The sequence below is a fragment of the Manis javanica genome, chromosome 13 (assembly GCF_040802235.1).
Source record: "Manis javanica isolate MJ-LG chromosome 13, MJ_LKY, whole genome shotgun sequence".
Classification (NCBI taxonomy): Eukaryota; Metazoa; Chordata; class Mammalia; order Pholidota; family Manidae; genus Manis; species Manis javanica.
Window position 1 is genome coordinate 91,807,668 of NC_133168.1, and position 19,952 is coordinate 91,827,619.

General features: G+C 62.3%; 2 protein-coding genes across 4 annotated transcripts; both read left to right on the top strand.

Moving 5' to 3' along the window:
- Window positions 1–82: 82 nt before the first annotated feature.
- Window positions 83–7,655, top strand: LOC108389572 (yjeF N-terminal domain-containing protein 3). Of its 3 annotated transcripts, none has more exons than XM_073220291.1 (7): window positions 1,320–2,167; window positions 2,710–2,802; window positions 3,635–3,743; window positions 5,515–5,625; window positions 5,815–5,928; window positions 6,009–6,159; window positions 7,395–7,655. In XM_073220291.1, the coding sequence occupies exons 1-7, from the start codon at window positions 2,037–2,039 to the stop codon at window positions 7,601–7,603; spliced, it is 918 nt and encodes a 305-aa protein (XP_073076392.1). In that variant the 5' UTR covers window positions 1,320–2,036; the 3' UTR covers window positions 7,604–7,655. The 3 variants fall into 3 exon arrangements, with proteins under 3 accessions (XP_073076394.1, XP_073076392.1, XP_073076393.1); XM_073220292.1 differs by having other exon boundaries at window positions 2,069–2,167; window positions 2,286–2,802; XM_073220293.1 differs by lacking the exons at window positions 1,320–2,167; window positions 2,710–2,802 and adding an exon at window positions 83–549.
- Window positions 7,656–7,796: 141 nt separating this feature from the next.
- Window positions 7,797–16,579, top strand: CILP2 (cartilage intermediate layer protein 2). Its single transcript, XM_036996187.2, has 8 exons — window positions 7,797–8,327; window positions 9,337–9,435; window positions 10,258–10,530; window positions 11,117–11,272; window positions 12,352–12,630; window positions 12,989–13,097; window positions 13,301–13,458; window positions 13,679–16,579. The coding sequence occupies exons 1-8, from the start codon at window positions 8,264–8,266 to the stop codon at window positions 16,012–16,014; spliced, it is 3,474 nt and encodes a 1,157-aa protein (XP_036852082.2). The 5' UTR covers window positions 7,797–8,263; the 3' UTR covers window positions 16,015–16,579.
- The last annotated feature ends 3,373 nt before the right edge of the window (window positions 16,580–19,952 follow it).

The window sequence follows — 19,952 nt, forward strand, 5'->3', positions numbered from 1 at the left end:
GACTCCAGCAGAACATGTCAGGCGGGGTGCCTTAAAACCCATCCAGAGGCTGCCTCTGGGTCCAGCAACCTCGACCCCAAATATCCCGGGATCCTTCCTCCATTTGAAATTGCTTGTCAACAGCCCACCTCTCCAGTCTTGGGGCTTCCTCACGAGGGCACAGGGGTGGGTGGGGGACCTGGAGAGGAGAGCCCTGGCGGCAGAGGCGGGGCACCCCGTGCTCCCGGGCCAGGATCCCGCAGCGGTGTGACCGGTCCTGAATTCCCCGGACCTCGTTTCCCAGCCCAGATCCGCGCGTCGGTTTTGCCGGCGCGCCCGCGGGCAGCTTTACCCCGGCGTGAGAGGGTTAAGTCCCCCGCCATCGGCCAATGGCCGCCCGCAGCGCCTCCGCGGCGCCGCCTGATTAGCGGACCCGCAGCGGGCGGAGCGCCCCGGCGGGGGCTGCGCTTAAATGCCAGAGGCGGCGGTGCCCGTCCCGCACACCTTGGCCATGAGCTGCGCGGCTGTTTCGGACCTGGCGGCGGCGCCGGAGGAGCGGCGTTTCCTCAGGTCAGCCGGGGAGGGGCGCGGCCGTGGGATGGGGTCCGGGGGAGTCGTTGGGCTGGAGCCACTGTGCCTGCCGCCGCCAATGCCACCCGAGCCGCGTTCCCTGGGAAACTGCAACCGTGGTGGGCCCGCCCCTCATGCATTATTCATCAGCACCGCTGGGGACTCCCCATCTTCCTGGCCCCGCCGGTCCAGGCCTCACCGCGCTGTCCCTCCCTCCCAGGGACCCTGGAGCCCGCCGCTCCTTGTCCGTCTAGGAAGAGCTGAGCTCTCCTAGTACTGAAAGGGCCCATACCCGCCTTGGAGCCCCCTTGTCCAGAGGGGAAACTAAGGCTCAAACAGGACAACCACTACCTGTGCCAGGACTGGGGCAATTTCTGAACACATGGGCCACGTGTCAGGGGTCTGAAGCTGGCAGCTACGGCTGTCTCCCCTCGTCCTGAGTCCCCCTCCTGTGGGACGTGAGGCCCCAAGCAGGGCTGTGGACCTCACGGGAAACCAGATTCACCCAACACCCCCTTGTCGACCGCCTCAGTCCTGTCCACACAGCCCTTTTCCCAGGGCAGATACCGTCCAGGGACTGATGTCCAGGTGCAGCCTAGAGCCCCAGCTCATCCTAGGCAGAGGGAGAAGAATGTTCTGGAAGATGGCCCTGCGATTTCACCTTGTGTGGGGATGGCGGGGCCTCAAATGCCAAGTGAGAAGGATGGGGCACTATGGGGTGGGTGGGGGTGGGATGTGGGGGGCAAGGGGAGAGGAGGCTGTGAGACGGGGGCCATGTAGGCATGGTGAGGGATTTGAATATTCTTTGACTCCTGGGAAGCCACAGGAGGATTTGGGACAGGGGTGGGCAATGCAGTCTGGGGTTCAGGTTTTCGAAGCCCTTGTGCTCGTGTTGAAGAGGAGTTTGGGTGTCGTGGGACTGCTGCAGGTGGCCCAGTGAGTAATGGTGGCAGGCTGGCGGGAGGAGGTGGGAGGACGGGGAGAGGCAGGGGAGGTAGGGCACAGGAGCCCAGGCCTCGCGGCTTCCCCTCCCAAAGAGCCCTCTCCCTTAAGCAAGTTGGGACGCCTGGCCCAGGCCCATATGGAACCAGGCCCGCCCAGCCCTCTGGGCTGGCGGGGAAACTCTGATAGTGGGAGCTCCTCTCCTCTCCGGGCTGAGGTAGGAAGGAGCAAGGGGCACCCTCCTGACAGCCTCTTCCTCTGTACCCCCGACACTGAGCCCCACAACGCCTCTGCCCTGTCCCTCTCTTCACTGGTCCTAATGCCCTCGCAGGCTCACCCAGAGCCTCTGCTGCCACCATCCCAGGTCCCTCGCCTGGCCCTCCCCACCCTTACCACTCTAACGACCAATTAGGATGGTTCCGTTCCCAGTGCTGGCCCAAGGCCACAGCTTCGGGACAGAGGGAGAGGAGTGATGGGTAGCCTCCATCCTCATCCTCATCCTACGGGGGCAGCTGCCGGAGCTGTCACACGATGATGGTGGAGGAATGAGATCCATTCCCAAGCTCGTCTCCCCCAGCGTTCCTACCCAGGAGCTGGGCCAGCCCACCCTGGGAGTGCCCTTTAGCTGGCCCCACTGTGAGCTCCTTTCCACGCCTGGTCCTCCACTTCATCTGAGGTGAGCTGGGATTGAGTCTGACTCCGGCTGCTGCGTGACTCAGGGCATGTGGCCCCCCTGCCGTAAGCCTCTATCTCCCCCATCCGCATGGGCTCCCAGAGTGTCATTCCCACCACAGAGCCTTGGCCTTCACTGTTCTTGCCGTCTGGATCACCTCGCACAGTGTCAGCTCCTGCGGAAGCCCTCCCCGACTCCCCAGCCCATGCAGTCCTCGCTCCCCACCGTATGCCCCTGCAGCCACCCAGCCTGATCACACTGCAAAATCGGCCTATGGTTGGCGGTCTTTTGCTCACAGAATTGAAGAAAGGAAGCTCAGTATTCATCCCGACAAACCTCTGCCCTCTGTGGGTCTGACTGCTTCTCTGCTCACACCGTCCGTGGCTCTAGACTCAGCCTCCAAGGGTGGCGGGGGCAGTGTTCCTGCTCGCTTCCTGCATGAGCCTGGGCAAGCCACTTGGCTTCTCTGAGTTGTTGGATACTCTTCTAACTTCTGGGCCTGGGTCTTTTATTATTATTATTATTATTATTATTCCATTCTATAGGGCTGTTGAGCTGAGCGTTAGGTGCTGTTCTCCAGCCAGAAGGGGTCCTGCTGAAGGGAGGCTGGCATCTAGCCACACACCCCTGATTCTGGGGTGAGGAACATCTTCAGCTCCTCAGTGCCAGCTCTCCCTCTCTGCACCAACCATGCCCATGCCCCTTGGAAGCCCCCTATGCCAGGGCTAGGAGGTTGTTATTCCAGAAGGGCCCACCACTTGGTTTAATGCTGTGCCATCACCATCTCAAAATTCTTAATTTTTGAAAGAGGGGCCCCACATTTGCATTTTGAACTGGGCCTCATAAATGATTCAGTCCCTCCTGCCTTCACTTTTGCAAAGGAGGAAGCAGGTGTCAAGTGAAACAGATTCCTGTCACTCAGCAAGTATATGCCCCATTGTTCTGCACAATGATATGAATTTTTATTACTGCTCCATCAAAGGGTCTCATAGCTGCTGGCTGCACATCCACTTTCTTCAGTGAGCCATCAAACTCCTCTGCAACCTTCAAAACCCATGCTCCGCAGACACCAGTCCAGTCCGCCCCCTCCAATGTCCTGGAGTGCACTCAGTAGTTTTCACTGCCGGGAATCTGCCCACCGTCCGCGTCAAAGTTCAGGCTGCATTTCTCCTGCTTCCTCCCACCTTCGGGGTTGGGGGCGCCTGACAGGCCTGGGGCAATAGAACCAACATGCGCCTCCCAGACCACCAGAGGGCGCCTACGCTTCAGGTTTGGGCTTTTAAACCTCCCGCTGAGGCCTAGCTTCCATTTAAACCTTGTGCGCCTCCCTAAGGAAACAGGTTGGAAGGCGGCGCCAGGGCCTGGCTAGGGGCATTGGTGGGGCATTTTTCGCTCCATCTGAGCTGCTGTCTCCGGGTCTCTCTCTCCGTGGCTGTGTCTCTGAGCTGCTTTTCCCACTCTGTCCTCCAGCACTGCGGAGGCAGCCGCCCTGGAGCGGGAGCTTCTGGAGGATTACCGCTTCGGGCGGCAGCAGCTGGTGGAGTTGTGCGGCCATGCAAGCGCCGTGGCTGTGGCCAAGGTACCTGACCCACGGCCCTGACCCCAACCATTTGACCAGCCCATGAGAGCTGAAGCCTAGGTACACAATCCCTGTGGCCCGGATGGTTCATCCAAGAGCCCCTCTTTGCTTGGGACCACCCCAGCCTGTCAGTCAGATGAGGAAACTGAGACCCAGAGAGGATCATCACTGGTTCGGGCCAGGCAGGCACCCGAGTCAAAGGGTGTCATCAGTGAAGGTGAGGGCAGAGTCTGGGATTCCCCAGAGACTCAGAAGCTGTGGAGCAGGGACCAGTGTGGGGCCACTGAGGCACAGATATGACCACCTGCCTGTCACCTCCTGGGTCTTGCTCAAGGGGGCCATGGTCTCCTGCAGTCTGCGTACCCCGAAGCTACCCCACGTTACAGGAGGGGAAACTGAGGTCCAGAGACAGGGAGGGGCCTGCACAGGGCATGAGGGCTTGGAAGCAGAGCTGTGTCCTGCTCTGGGGCAAGCCTCCAGCCCTTGAGGTGCCTGCAAGTAACACAAGAGAAATAGCCAGGACTATATTACCACCCAGCACCTTGGGCGATGAACCGAACCACGCTGGGCCCGTTTCCTCCTTGAGGAAAGGATAATAAACCGACACCAGTGCATAAATGCACACACCTCAGAGAAGTGCCCCATGGAATCAGGCGTGTAACCCTCCCCTGCTCTTTGTCCCTTCTTCCTTCTTTGAATTATTGCACAGTATACTTTTTTTAAAACTCAGTATCTTTAAGTGAACTCTCTCTCTCTCTTTTTTTTTTACTTAAATGTTCCTATTTCCAAATGAAACATATCCTGAGCTAGGTGCCCAGAGGAGAAGGAAATGGTGCAAATCAGAGCCACAAAGCAAACACGGTGTAGCGAGCTCTTGCCTGGCCTTTGGTAACCAGCTGTCCAGTTCTGGCCCTGAAAGTCCCGGGATGTCTGAGACTGGCCCTTGTCACCTGGACGGCCTCTCAGGCTCTGGGCCTGGTGTCTTGCTGTGCCAGACATGATCAGGGTGGGCCAGGGGCTCGCTCAAACCTTGGGGAGGAGGCTCAGAAAGGGAGTAACTTCCCGTCTGTGTGGTGGGAGGATAGAGCGCAGCCAGGCCCCCAGGAGCCAGCCCTGGCCGGAAGAGCACTCCCCCACCCCCATGCCCATCAGAGCTATTGGCACTCCAGTTTGATACAGGCAACTGAGGCTGGGAGAGGAGGGGCCACAGAGAGTCAGGCAAGGCTGGGACTCAAACACCAGTGTCTTAACTCCTGCATTTAAGGGAGGCACAGACTATGAGAGATAGAGACTGTGACAGAGAGAGACAAACTGGAGAGACACAGAGAGTCAGAGATACAAGGAGAAAGCCAGAGCCATGAAGACTGGCAGACGGAGAGGGACAGGGCATCTCAGTTTGGAAAAGTACCCCCCTCTCCACCCGGCTCTGGGAGGGGCCAGGCCTGGAAACACGGGTGGGGGAGGGGCAGTGGAAAAAGGTGGAAGAATGTCTGCAACTCAGACTGAGAATAAACAAACCTCCCTCAGGGCGCAGTGGCAGGAGGCACGTTTTCCTGCTTCCACTTGGCAGAGCCTGAGGCAAGGACTCTGAGCCTCCAACAAGGAAACAGACCCCAAGAGTGTCTCACCCAGAATGCCTCTCTTCCTGTCCTAGCCTATTGCCTGCAGGCCCATGACCTGTCCCTTCCTCAACTCTGGGCCTCAGTTTCCCCACCTGAGCAAGAAGACATGCCCAGTGCCATGCCTTTGCCTTTGCCGTGTCCCCTACCAGGTGTTCCCCTTGCCTGCTCTCTCCCGGAAGCAGAGGACTGTGCTGGTCGTGTGCGGCCCAGAGCAGAATGGGGCTGTGGGACTGGTCTGTGCCCGGCACCTGCGGGTGTTTGTAAGTAACAGGGACGCCTTCAGCTTCCCAGGGTTACCCCCAACACTGTCCCTGCAGAAATTGCTTTCTCCTCTTGATGTTTCAGAGCTTGCCCCAGGCAGGGTCTGCTGCCTGGTACCCAGGTCTGGGGGCTAAGGCCCTGGGGACACTGGGAGGGCCCCCAGTGCTGACTCCTTCCCACCCCCCCAGGAGTATGAACCGACCATCTTCTACCCCACCCGCTCCCTCGACCTGCTGCACCGCGACCTGACTACCCAGTGTGAGAAAATGGACATTCCCTTTCTATCCTATCTGCCCACAGAGGTCAGTGCTCGGTGGTGACTGACGGAGGGAGGTGGGGGGACAATGGCCCAAGGCCTCCCTGACCCTGCGTGTCCTCCCAGGTCCAGCTCATCAATGACGCCTACAGGCTGGTGGTGGATGCTGTGCTGGGCCCCGGCGTGGAGCCTTGTGAGGTTGGGGGCCCCTGCATACGCACGCTGGCCACGCTCAAACTGCTGTCCATCCCCCTTGTGAGCCTGGACATTCCCTCAGGCATGTCAGGTGGAGGGGGGTTGGGGGGCCCCAACCTGTCTGTCCACCGTGAGCCTGTTTCCCTGGTGTGGATGGGTCATGCACTCTGGGGGAGACTGCAGCTCACGTCCAGCCTGTGGATGGCAAAGACCATCACACGGATGCTGTCCATTTGTCCCTGTGTCCCTCTCCCCCCACCATCCAGCCCAGCCTGCCCACTGCCCACCCTGGGCCAGTCACCCGGGCAGACGTGAGCTCACTCGGCAAAGGCCTTGCCTGCCCTGGCCGCCGCCCCGTGCCTGTTGGAGCCATTAGGCAATGGGCAGACGGAACAAACAGCTGCTGGCCAGCCAGACCCTCCACGGGGGTGGCTGGACTCAACGGAACATCCCCAGGCTTGCAAGACCCCAGGGCCATCCCAGCTGGGAGCCACAGAGCAGGGGTTGGCTGTGAGGATGTGGGCTGGCCCGTCTGAGGATGAAGGCTAGGGTCACAGAAGGGAGGGTTAAGGTCAGAGGGAGGAGGCTTTTAGTTAGTGGGCCCAGACTCTGGTCAGAGGCAGGAGAGAAGGCAAAGCCCCTAGTCTGGAGGTGGAGGCTCGTTAGAGGCTAACGAGGGAGGGGTTGGGGTGCTGTCAACTCAAAAGACGAGACCTAGTCTGAGGGTAAAGGCAGGGATGTCTAGTCAGAGGATAGATGCTGAAACTGGGTGGTGAGGGCGGCCTGTGTTAGCAGATGCAAGAACCTGGGGCGAGGGGACAGGTCTGATGGAGGAGCTTTGCCTGAGGAGGGAGGCAGTTGTGTCCTCTGGGTAGAGAGTGGGCATCTGGTCAGAGAGGTAAGGCCAGCGGGAAGTCTGGATGGAAAACGGCTCTAGTCTGAGTGGAGAAGCTCAGGATTGACAGGGAGGGAGACAGATGCTGGGTCAGAGAGCAGAGGCATGGGTCTCATTGGGGAAGGGCCACAGGTGGGAATGGTGTACTGTGAAGGCAGAGGCTGCGTCACATGCAGGAGAAAGACTGGGTAGCAGGTGGGAAAAAGGGCAGAAAAGTCTGAGGGCAGAGGCTCCGGTCAGAGGGGGAGGGAAACCCCTCCCAGGACAGGGGGAGACGAGTCTGTGGGCGGAGGCTCCGCTGAGGCGGGTCAGAGAGCAGAGGCCGCATCTCACGGGGGAGGGGAAGCGGCCGTCGAGGCGGCAGGACTGTGAGGCGAGCACCCCTCGCAGCTCCCGACCCCCGTCCCGACGTCCCCCCTCAGGCTGGGACGCGGAGACCGGCGGCGGGGAGACGGAGGACGGGCTCCGGCCGGATGTGCTCGTGTCGCTCACGGCGCCCAAGCGCTGCGCCGGCCGCTTCTCCGGGCGCCACCACTTCGTCGCCGGCAGGTTCGTGCCCGACGACGTGCGCCGCAAGTTCGCTCTGCGCCTGCCAGGGTACACGGGCACCGACTGCGTCGTGGCGCTGTGACCGCCACGCGTCCCCGCGGCCGGGCCCCGCGCCAATAAACACATCGCGCCGCCGCCACCTGGCCTCTGCCTCCTCTGTGCGCCGGGGTGCCGCGCGGGTGGGCAGACGCGGGGAGGGCCTTCCACCGGGCCCCCGGCGGCCCAAGGACGAAGGGGTGGAGGGTAGACAGAAGGACTTCTCGCCGGCCTCCGAGGAAGCTCGAGCAGCCAGGGTGGAGGGTAGGTGCACGGTGGGCTTCCAGCCTGCGCGGGGCGGCCTAACGCCGAAAGGATCGAACCTGCCTCGACGGACGGTTTCTAGCCGCCTAAAGGGCCGCCCGAGGCGTCATGGTTCCAAGAGGCACGTCCCGCGGCACCGCGGGTCCCTACGTGGAGAGCGGGCGGTGGGCCGGGCTGAAGGAGGGGCTTCCAGCGGGCGGCGACGAGGGACGCGCGCCAGCCTGAGGGCGGAGGCGCCGCCGGACGCACCGAGGGGGGCGCCCACGGGGCTGGTTCGCTAGCGGCGGCCTCCCTGGGGCCTGGAGGGGCGTGGCCGGGGCGGGGTGGGGCCTGCGGGCGCGTCCCGCCCCCACCCTCAGCCCCAGCGCCCGCCAGACCCGCGGGAGTCCGACCCGAGCGCCCAGCGGACCCCGGACCACCGCTCGGACGCTCGGACCCGGCCATGGCGTCGCTGCTGCCACTGCTCTGCTTCTGTGCCGCCGCCGCACACCTGGCGGGGGCTCGAGGTGAGGCACCTCCGACCCCCAGAACAGCCCGCGGGGCGCCCGAACGTCTGGCAGCCGGCCTGGCGTGCAGCCGGCCTGGGGAGGAACCGGCGGGTCTCACTCACTTCCCCAGCCCGGATTCCCTTCCCCAGCCCCGGGGGGCTTAGGGGGGTGAGGGAGAGAGAGCCGTGGAATCAAGTCGGGCGGGAAGGGGCCCTCTTCTGCCGCCTTCCCCCCTGGAACAGTGGGGGGGGCACCCGCAGTGCGGCCGAGACCTTCAGCTTCCTCGGGGTTCCCTGGGTACTGCAGGGCGCCCATTTCAGCCCCAGGTTTAGACCCTGCCGCACCCGGTCCTGGCTCTGGGATGAAGGGACCAGAGCCAGCCCCTCTCATCTGACTCTTCCCCTCTTCCACACCCACACACACACACACACACACACACACGCACGCACACACACACACACCTCTCAGGAAAGGAATTCGCATCTGTGGAGTGCTCGGTGGAACTGGGAACCGGGCCCATTTCTCAGATGAGTAGACTGAGAGAGAGGCTTGGAGAGGGAAGGGGCTGGTCTGAGGTCATTGCCCAGCCAGACTATCTCAAGTAACTCCAGGCCAGAGAAGCCAAGCTGAATTCCAAAGACTTCCCATCGGCAGCCTGGGCCCCAAGTGCAGGGATGGAAGGTAGACTAGAGAGGGACTTGTAGCCAACAAATGGATGAAGGGGAATGCAGCACAACCAGAGGGCAGAGGCCCACATGACTGGACCCATGGCGACTGAGCATGCCAAGGGCTGACTGGGTCTCGGGGAGCAGGGTCTTGCGGGTGGGATGGGGCTGTGGGAGACTGGGGAGGCTTCCTGGAAGAGGGGTGCTGCAGTTCTTGGGGTCAGCCAGAGCTGAGTCCTGCCTCCTCAGAGCCTCAGATTTCTCCTCTGTGAGTGGGGACGATCCTGGCAGCACCTCAAGGACAAGGAGCTCAAAGCGGCTCACCATTGCATTTTCTCCCTGAATTCCCACTCTTCCCACAGGCACCACCTCCCCCGAGGAGCCCACAGCACCAGCCTGGGGCTCTGACAGTCCATCGCTTCTCCCTGGCCAGCCCTCGCCAGCCCTGGAGGACTGGGAAGGTGAGTTAGCCCTACACCCGCATCCTGGCTCTGCCTTAGACTCGCTATGGGAGTTCTGGCTGGTGGGCTCCCGTGAAGAGGGGACACAAGCTGGGTCACGAGCCCAAAACCATCCTGGTGCCTGGACAGGGCAGCCCCTGAAAGTGGACCCCCCCCCACCAGAAGGTCTAAGTCTTAGAAGCAGGGAGTTGAGAGTTCGGGCTGTCTGTCAAGGAGGAAAGGCAGAGGTGAAGTGGGGGCCAACCTGCCCAGATCATACAGGTAAACAGGAGTTCTAGAACCTGAGTCTGTCCTCTCCTGGCCAGGAAGGGTGCTCTTGAGTCAGGGAAGGAGTTAGCGCCTGGGCAGGAGGTGACAGAAGCAGAAGCTGACCTGTGGGAGGGCAGCCCCTTCCTGCCCATAGATTTTGTGCAGCAGAGTTTGCCTGGCTCCTGGCACCTCCCGCTGCCTTTACAGCTCAGCACACCTCAGGGGTTCCGAATTCTGAGGATGGGGTCTGGTGAGACAGTGACAAGATGTCAGTGCCCACGGATGGGCCAGCTCAGGCTCTGGGCAGCAGAACTAGGGCTGGTGCACAAAGAGGCCAATCTGTCTCGATGCCTGTAGTACCTGATGCGCTAGTGGGCTCTGGATTTGGGTGGAGTCATGTGAAGGGTCAAGTGCGCATTCGTGGGCTACCCAGTGTTCACGTGGGGGGGCCCCCCTTAGATAGCAGGTAATACTTGCACAGATGGGGTGGGCAGGCTGCTGTTCCCAGGAGTGCATGCGCCGATGGGGCCCGACAGGCTGCGGCCCGGGTCCCAGCGCGTGCGGTGCCTGCAGAGACCAGCGAGTGGACGTCCTGGTTCAACGTGGACCACCCGGGCGGCGACGGCGACTTCGAGAGTCTGGCTGCCATTCGCTTCTATTACGGGCCAGCGCGCGTGTGTCCGCGGCCGCTGGCGCTGGAGGCACGCACCACTGACTGGGCCCTGCCATCCGCCGTCGGCGAGCGTGTGCACCTGAACCCCACGCGCGGCTTCTGGTGCCTGAACCGCGAGCAGCCGCGCGGCCGTCGCTGCTCCAACTACCACGTGCGCTTCCGCTGCCCCCTAGGTGAGGGCGGAGCCTGGGCGGGACTGGGAGAGCCAGGGCCGGGTTGTAGGTGGGTTGGATCCGGGTGGGTGGTGCCAGGGAGGGTGCGGGCCTTATGTTGGGCGCGTGGCTAACAGGAGGCGGGGTCCTTTAGAAGCTCGGGCCCAAAAGAGGGCGCAGGACTGATAGGGTCTTGGCTTTGGAAGGGAGGAGGAGGGAATAGCTGGGGTCCAGGTGGGGAGCAGCAAGGGGCCCCCAGGACATCATCTCCCTCCCGCAGCCCTCATTTGCTCACCAGTAGCAGCTGCGTTCTGTGTGGGCGTGTTTTGAGCCTCAAATAGTTGTGGGACGCAAGGAGAACAGCAGGGCTAATCTCAGGGAGTTTATTGCGGGGGAACAGGGCGATACCTCAACTGCACCTTCTACAGGTGCACCTGAAGGAGCCCTGGTGTGTGCGGGCAGCCAAAGGGCCTTGTCTGGAGAACCTACCCTCGGGTACGCAGGGCAGGGGGCTTCCTTCGGTCCCACATCGTCACCAGGTTTCCAGGAGGCTCAGCCCCTCCGGTGGGTGGCCTCCTGACTTCCCCTCCTCCCTGCCTCTCTGCAGAGGTCGCCTGGGGCCCGTGGGGCCCTTGGGGTCCCTGCTCCGCGACCTGCGGGCCAAGCCGTCGATTACGCCGCCGCCGCTGCCCCAGCCCCACTAAGAATGCGTGTCCGGGGCGTCCCGTGGAGGCGCAGAAGTGTGTGCGGGCTCCGTGTCCAGGTAGGGGTGGTGGGTCCTGGAGGAGAGACTCGTGTTATGGGCGGGGCCTGGATGTGGAGGGGCGGGGCCTGTTGAGGGAAGTACCTGGAAGGGAGGGACTAGGTGGGAGGGAGCCTGGTGAGGCGGGGGAGGGCTGGAGGGAAGAGGTAGGGCCTGAACATGACGGCGGGGCCTGGAAAGTCAGAACTTGGACCACGTGGAGACTGGCTTGTCCATCCCTTCTGGGCCCCAGAGGAGCACTGGTGAAAATGCACGTCTGGACGGGTGAACGCCACGGGGGTCTTGTCCAGGCATGGGCAGACCTGAGGGGGCGTTTCCCCCGTGCGCATGGCCGAGTGTGCGGATGTCTTGGTGGATGTGCGCACACACAGAAGCTGGCTCACGCACTCCGGCTACACACACGCGTGGCATTCGCAGCCCCCGCCCGTCCCCCACGCCCACGCGGACACGTGCTCACACCCTGGCAGACACGATGCCCAAGTCCTCCCAGGGCCAGACAGCAGGCCAGCCAGGAGGCGACTGGAAATTCCGATCCGGCCCGGGCTCCACAAACATGGTCTGGAGACAGCCGGCAGAACCCGTGGCAGGGTGGGGGAGCCCAGTGGCCAATGGGGCGGTGGGGTCCCCACCCTACCTCGCCTGGCTCTGCCCTCCCCATGCCTTTGCCATGAAGTTTCCAGTGGAATTTTCCATTTTATAGAGAAACCACGAGATTGGCAAGGGAGGGAGATGTCTGAGCTCAAGTCCCAACCCCTCGCCGGGCCCCCAGCCCCTGCCTGGACATTTTCCCTCACGCGGGAAGGAGCTTCTCTGTCCCGTGACAGTCGTGGTAGCTCCTGTCCTCTCCTCCAGGGAATCTTCCGCTAGGACCCTGGGTCCCTCCCTCTGGCCCAGCCCTGACCACTTAGCCCCATGTCCTCCCTTGCACTTGAGGCTGCTTCAAGCAGGGCCACGCTGAGGCCTCTGAGGGTTGGGGAGAGTGTGTGTGTCCAGGCACCTTTGCCGAGTGACCGAGCAGGAAGCCCTGCCCAGCTGGTGTGAAGAGGCGCCTCTGCCCCTCTGTCTCCCTGTGTTCCCAGGGTGCAGTTCCAAAACATGCAGGTGCCCTGACCACACCCTCCTGGGCTCAGTGGTTACCCAATCTGGGCATTTGCTGCCAGGAGCCAGGATCTCCCTGCGAGACTCACCTGGCACTGTGGCCATCAGTGATGAGCATGGAACCTTCCGGATGCCTGGAGTCTGTGCCAGCAGCCGGGCCAACGTCAGTGCCCAAATGGACGGCTTCTTAGCAGGCGTGGGCCAGGCCCAGGCTAATGGCTCCATCTCTGCTCTGGTCACCGTTGTCCTTACTAAGTTGGGTGAGTGCCTGGTGGCAAGGATGAGGGGGCTGAGGAGCTGGGGAGGAAATACTGGGTAACAACGAGTCTTTGAGATGCAGAAGGAGGTCATGTGGGGGTGGAGGGGTGTAGAAATACTGTGTGACCACGTCGTTGGAGAAGATGCAAGGTAAGACGTGGAGTTGCAGAGGGAAGCATGAAGATGAGCACCCTCTCCAGCAGATGTGGGGGAGACTTGGGTGAAGGAGGGCCATCAGAGGAAGCACAGGAGAATTTGGGTGCCCCTGGAAGGGAACAGATGGGGCCCTGCCCTTGGGAAGGGTCTTCAAGGGAAGCTGGCACAGGGCAGGGCACTGACCTTTGCCACCTCTGCCCCCAGAGAAGCCGTACCTGGTGAAGCATCCTGAGTCACGTGTACGAGAGTCCGGCCAGAATGTGACCTTCTGCTGCAAAGCCTCAGGCTCCCCCACGCCCAAGAAATACTCCTGGTGAGTGCCCTGCCCCACCCCATGCTCAGGCCTTGAACCCACCTTTGTGGTTGGACTGGATTTCCTGTGATATGCGGTGACTCAGAGACCCAGAGCGAGCTGCTCTGTGGCCTCCTTGGGCTGCGTTCGGGCTGGGTGTGGGGGCAGGTGCAGCCCTTCCCCTGTGCCGAGGGCCCCCATGGCGTTGACCACCCACCACCTAGGTTCCACAACGAGACTCTGCTGGACAGGCGAGAGCACAGGTACGGAGCCCACCTGGAGCTGTGGGGGCTGCACCCAGACCAGGCTGGCTCCTACCACTGCAAAGCGTGGAACGACGCGGGTGCTGTGCGCTCGGGCACTGCCTGGCTTACTGTGCTTGGTGAGTATCCTTGGCCCCTGAATCCTGATTATGCCCTGAATCCCAAGTCCAGGTAAACCTCAATCCCCAAATAGAGCCCCAGCTTCAGACCAATCTCTGACTTCACTGAGTCCCATCCCAGGCCCGGACTGTTGAGTCCCTCACCCCAGTCCAGCCCCTGACCTTGGCCTCCACGGAGCCCTCTCCCTTCCCCTGATGTGGCTGATTTCTTGCTCTCCAGCCCCAGGCCAGCCAGCCTGCAGCCCTCAGCCCCAAGAACACCTGATCAAGCTCCCAGAGGACTGCAGTCAACCAGGCCGTGGCCCTGCCTACCTGGACGTGGGCCTGTGCCCAGACACCCTCTGCCCCAGCCCTGCGCGCTGGAGTCCCCGGTGTGGGGATGCAGGCTCTCGCTGCTGTTCAGTTCATCGCCTGGAAAGCAGGGAGATCCATTGCTCTGGCTACATCCTCCCAGTCAAGCTGGTGGCTGAGTGCAGCTGCCAGAAATGTCATCCCCGTCGGGGGCTGGTCCGGGGACGCGTGGTGGCTGCAGACTCAGGGGAGCCCCTGCGCTTTGCCCGGATCCTGCTGGGCCGGGAGCCCATTGGATTCACCTCCTACCAGGGCGACTTCACCATTGAGGTGCTGCCCTCCACCCAGCGGCTGGTGGTGACTTTCGTGGACCCCAGGGGTGAGTTTGTGGACACTGTGAAGGTCCTGCCTTTCGACCCTCGAGGTGCTGGCGTGTACCACGAAGTCAAGGCCATGCGGAAGAAAGCTCCGGTCATCTTAGATGCCAGCCAGCACAATATGGTCCCTCTTGGAGAGCAGGAAGACGAGGCACCCCTGGGCGAGCTGGTCCTCCCGCTGGGAGTATTCCGCAGGACCAATGGTGAGCCCTATATGGGGGCTGTGGAGGCCCGGGTGACGTTCGTGGACCCCCGAGATCTCACCTCAGCGGCCGCCGCCCCCAGCGACCTGCGCTTCGTGGACAGTGATGGCAACCTGGCCCCGCTGCGTACCTACGGCATGTTCTCAGTGGATCTTCACGCTGCGGGCTCTGCAGAGCAGCTTCACGCTGGGCCCGTGGCCGTGCGTGTGGCTGCCGACCAGATCCGCATGGCGGGCCACATGGAGGCCCTCAAGCTGTGGTCCCTGAACCCCGACACCGGCTTGTGGGAGGAGGAGAGCGGATTGCAGCGCCAGAGCTCGGCGGCGCCGCGGGTCCGCCGGGAGGAACGGGTCTTCCTGGTGGGCAGTGTGGAGATCCGTGAGCGGCGCCTCTTCAACCTGGACGTGCCGGAGCCCCGCCGCTGCTTCGTGAAGGTGCGCGCCTACGCGAACGACAAATTCACCCCCAGCGAGCAGGTGGAGGGCGTGGTGGTCACGCTGGTCAACCTGGAGCCCGCCTCTGGCTTCTCAGCCAATCCCCGCGCCTGGGGCCGCTTCGACAGCGCCGTCACCGGCCCCAACGGCGCCTGCCTGCCCGCCTTCTGCGACACGGACCAGCCGGACGCCTACACAGCCCTGGTCACGGCCACCCTGGGCGGGGAGGAGCTGGAGCCCGCACCCTCCCGGCCCCGTCCGCTCCCTGCCACTGTCGGCGTGACCCAGCCCTACCTGGACAGGCTGGGCTACCGGCGCACGGACCACGACGACCCCGCTCTCAAACGCAATGGCTTCCGCATCAACCTCGCCAAACCCAGGCGGGGGGATCCCACCGAGGCCAAAGGCCCCGTGTACCCGTGGCGCAGCCTGCGGGAGTGCCAGGAGGCCCCGGTGACCTCTAGCCACTTCCGCTTTGCGCGCGTGGAGGCGGACAAATATGAGTATAATGTGGTGCCCTTCCGCGAGGGCGCGCCAGCCTCCTGGACAGGAGATCTCTTGGCCTGGTGGCCCAACCCGCAGGAGTTCCGGGCCTGCTACCTGAAGGTGAAGATCCAGGGCCCCCAGGAGTATATGGTCCGCTCCCACAATGCGGGGGGCAGCCACCCGCGCACCCAGGGACAGCTCTACGGGCTTAGGGATTCACGTAGCGTCCGCGATCCTGAGCGGCCAGGCACATCTGCCGCCTGTGTGGAGTTCAAGTGCGGCGGGATGCTGTTCGACCAGCGCCAGGTGGACAGGACGCTGGTGACCGTCATACCCCAGGGCAGCTGCCGGCGAGTGGCCGTCAATGGGCTCCTGCGGGATTACTTGGCCCGGCACCCCCCAACCGCCCCGGGGGATGACCCAGCTGCCTTCGCCATGCTAGCACCACTGGACCCTCTGGGTCACAACTACGGTGTGTACACGGTCACCGACCAGAGCCCCAGACTGGCCAAGGAGATCGCCATCGGCCGCTGCTTCGATGGCTCCTCTGACGGCTTCTCCCGGGAGATGAGGGCTGACGCGGGCACAGCCATCACCTTCCAGTGTCGGGAGCCGGCGGCCGGCCGGCGCAGCCTCTTCCAGAGGCTGCTGGAGTCCCCAGCCACAGCGCTTGGTGACATCCGCAGGGAGATGGGCGAGGTGGCCCGGGCACAGGCCCAGGTCGGTGGTGTCACCCGCATCCGGCAGGGCAGGGCCGGGCAATGACCTGGGCCCAGCCTCCCTCATCCGTCGTGCTCTGGATACCTGTCCCTGGGAAGTCCCACTCCCCGCCCCCAAACGCCCCTTCCCCAGGTTGCCGGGTCCCTCTCCTGCCCAGAATTCAGAGCCAAGATAAGAACTAGAAGTGTCCAGTGGTGGCAGCTCTCGCTGTGTGACATGAGATGGGGTTCGTTTGGACCGTGGGACTGAGGGGGCTCCGAGTGGGGCCTGGAGGGAATCACTTCCGGCTCACGTGATTTTATGTGTACTTTGACCCTGATTTCAGATATTCCGCCCCCTGGGACTTCTGACCCTCAGCCTGAAGCCCCTTCCACATGGCCCTGAGCCAGGCGCTTTACCCGGTCATCTGTCCCATGCATTGTTCTCTGGGTTATTTATTGAAACAAAGCCTGTGGGGCTGGTCACCAGGGTGAATGGGGCATCTGGGCCCAGTGAAGGTCTGGGACAGGGGCTTCTTGGCCCTGGAGCTGGGGACCACAATTTTCACATGTTTGGTGCTTGGGCACCCCCTCAGGGGCTTGGGGCAGGGAGTCAATTAAAGATGCTTCATTTCCAACTCATGGTGTCAGTTCCGGGGAGTGGAGGATGGAGGCTGGAGCTGCCGGACCCAGACACACCCTGGCAAGAGGACACAGGCCTGAAGCACACGCGAACATGGCTGGGCAAGCAGCTCAGGGGCTGCCAGGAGGCCACAGGTGTGCCTCAGGCAGGGGTGCAGGCCCCGGCGGACACAGGGTGAGGGGCTCACTCAGGAGCAGGCCAATCCTGTGCATCGCTGATCAAGGAGCATGGTAGCGGTTACTCTGCCTTTTCCTCTGTGCCCATCAAAGGCCGGCAGCTCCTCCTTGGCCACAAGCCTGGGGGCAGCAGTGAGTGGGAAGGGGCTCCCGCAGGGCTGTGGGCCCCAGGTGGCAGGGACTGAGGGTTTCCCAGACCTCCTCAGCCAGGGCCACAGCTGCCCTGCCCTGGACCCCACCTGCTGAGGTCTGGCCATGCCTTGCTCACATGGTGACCGGGCTGCCCCAGGCCACGACCTGGGCCCTCTCTGACCTCACCGGGACTTTCAGTCTGGGGGCAGCAGGACATCGCTTGCTAGCGCTCTGCCTGTGTGTGACCCAGGGAGTTGTCCTGGCATCCTGTGGGGCAAGTACTGTTCTGGTCACAGCCCACCTCTCCAGACAAAGAAACTGAGGTCCCAGAAGGTAAGGCCAAGGGCTGCCTGGGCCCTGCAGGGGGTCCCGGCAGGAGCAGGGGCTTGTCCTTGAGTTCACGCAAATGACTCCCTCAGTCCAGAGACGTTGGCCTCTGGAAGGCATCACAGTGGCACCGCTGGGGACCTGGGGTGGGAGGTCCTGTGACTGGCTGACTGCCCGGGGCAGGAGTGATGGCAGGGCCTGGGGGGGCAGTGTGTTTCCTGGTGGCGAGACTGGCTCACACACTGACCCCAGCGCACCTGCTGGCCTGTGTCCCGGGGGAAGTCTCCGTCTGATGATCCCCAAGCTCTCCAGGCCCTCGCTCAGGCGGCTCCTCTCATGGGAACACCTTCCAGGCCCAGGGGGCGCCCACGAGGATCTGGGAGGCCAGAGAATCTGGCAAGCCCGAGGCGATCAGCCCCAGTCTCTGCGGGTGGGCCCAGGGCTCTGCTGGAGTCAGAATTTGGGGGGCCCTGGGTGCAGCACCACAGCCTCTCCCCAGTAGGCTTAAACGGGCAAGAGAGAGAAGATGCTTTGAGGCCCTTCAGGAGCCAGAAGGCGTGTGCATTTATCCAGAACTCACTGTGTCTATACCCTCAGCTGACAGGGAGGCTCAGAGGGCCCGGCCTTCACCCAGGGCAACCCAGACCCTGGGCTGCCTGGTGGGATCCTGGGGATCAGTGGGACTTGAGGGGACCTCCGCCTGCAGCCAGCAGGTGAAGCTGGCTTCCAAGCAGAGGGTGATGGTGTCAGCCTCCACAGCCAAATACCTTTCATTGAGAAAGTGTTGGGGCTGCAGTGGCTGCCAGGCTGGGGCAGCTGAGTTTGGGTCAGGCAGCTGGCCTCCCTTCCCTGAGGAGGGGCAGGGGTAGGTGGGCATCACCCTGAAGCCCCCACATCCTCAGCTGCTGTGACTGGGCCAGCAGTGGGCAGGGAGTGCTGGGGGGAGTGGACCAGGGAGGGCATTCCAGGTGGAGGGCACGGCCCATGCAAACAGCACAGGGCAGGCACTGTAGCCCCAGCTCCAACCCATTCCTGCTGACAGCTCTTCAAGAGGGTGGTGCTCGCTTGGCCCCAGTTTGCAGATGAAGAAACTGAGGGCCCAAGAGAAAGCAGCCATCACCCTGAGCTGACAGCCTTGCGCCTCTTCACACTGCCTTGCGAGGCCATTCTAGCCGCCCAGCCAGGAGCACCCCCCCGCCCACGGCTCCTGGAACACTGGCCATCTGCCACCTGGTAAATCCATTGCTCTTCCCGCAGACTGAGGCTGCCAGACCACACCCTCTGGGCCTGGGGAGGATGGGGGGCACAGAGACCCCGGCTCCAGCTCTCCTGGGGTCAGCTCAGGGCACAAGGAGGCCCTTGGTCCTGCCCATGGCATTTTAGACTTTCATAATTTTAGAACCAGGGGTTCTTAAAATTCCTAGCGCAGTGAGTGGGAGAAAAATCTTGGAACAATGCTTAAAACAAGAGAGGCTCAAAACCACAGAATCCAGGAGGAGGAAGGTGAAAATGTACATATATTGAACACTGACTGTATGCAAGCTGTCCCTGCTCCCCTAAGGCTGAACTCACTTTTAATGTTTATGGATTGTCTCTGGGCTCACAACTGGTTTTTAGGGAAGGTCATTTTCATACATACAACCCCCATTTCTTTTCCCAGGTGAGGGGACTTGCCTGGGGTCATACAGCAAATAAGGACACGGTGGGCTGGGGCCAGGGCAGTGTTTCCCAGGGAAGCGGAAGTGCTGGGTCTTCAAGGATGTGTAGATTGCCAGGTAGGCAAGGCAGGAAGAGCATTTTAGGCAGTTGGAGATGTGTATGCAAAGGCTGAGGAGAATCAGGTGGGCCTGGAGAGCAGAAGCAGAAAGGGAGACATGCCCGGGAGGTGAACAGGGCCCTGAATGCTGAGCAAAGAACCTGGTGGGTGATGGGGAGCCACAGAAGGTGCTGGAACAGGAGAAGACTACACAATTTCTTATAACAAAAGTCCCTTAGAGCTGGTGTTCTATTCAGCTTGTTGAAAATTGCTTCTTTTATGCAACCGGGGTCTGCGCCCTCCCCCGTGGCAGCCCTTGCAGAGCCCAATGCTGCAGCCCAGTGCCCCCTCCCCTCTGGCTGCCTCCTGTCCTGGCTGAAAAGTGCTGGCTCACTCTTTGGGGCCTCATGGGCCTGGCGCAGTCACCCACCACTTCCCCAGCCCTGTCTGTCTCTCTCATCAGCCCTCAGAGTTGTGTAGGACCCAGTCTCAGACCCCAAAAATTGGAGCCAGTCTGGCGGGGAGACCTGGCTTCAGCTGAGCCGGGAGAATGCTTGGGCTTTCATGGTGGAAACAGAGGTAGGGGGCCAGCAGAGAAAGAGCAGTCCAGGTGAACACTGATGTCCCTCTGCCTGACTCCTCCTGGGGGTGGGGGGTCTGGGCAGGCAGGAAGGAGGAGACTCCAGGGATGAGGGGAGCATCAGACAATGACATTTTGGGGTGGGTGCCGGGAAACAGACACTGCCCTGCCCAGGGACACAGCCATGATCCAGCACAGAGCAGGTGGCAGTCCCAAGGTCACACTGTCCTCATCACACCCCGTCCCTGTCCTCCCCAGACACTCCCTCCCACATCACTGGGGCCACAGTCTTGTTACTCATTCACTGTCAACTGCAGCCCTGCGCACACTCATCTCCACAAGGTGCATGTGGCTGGACTTCCCTGGATGCCACCACACCTGTCAGCCTCCT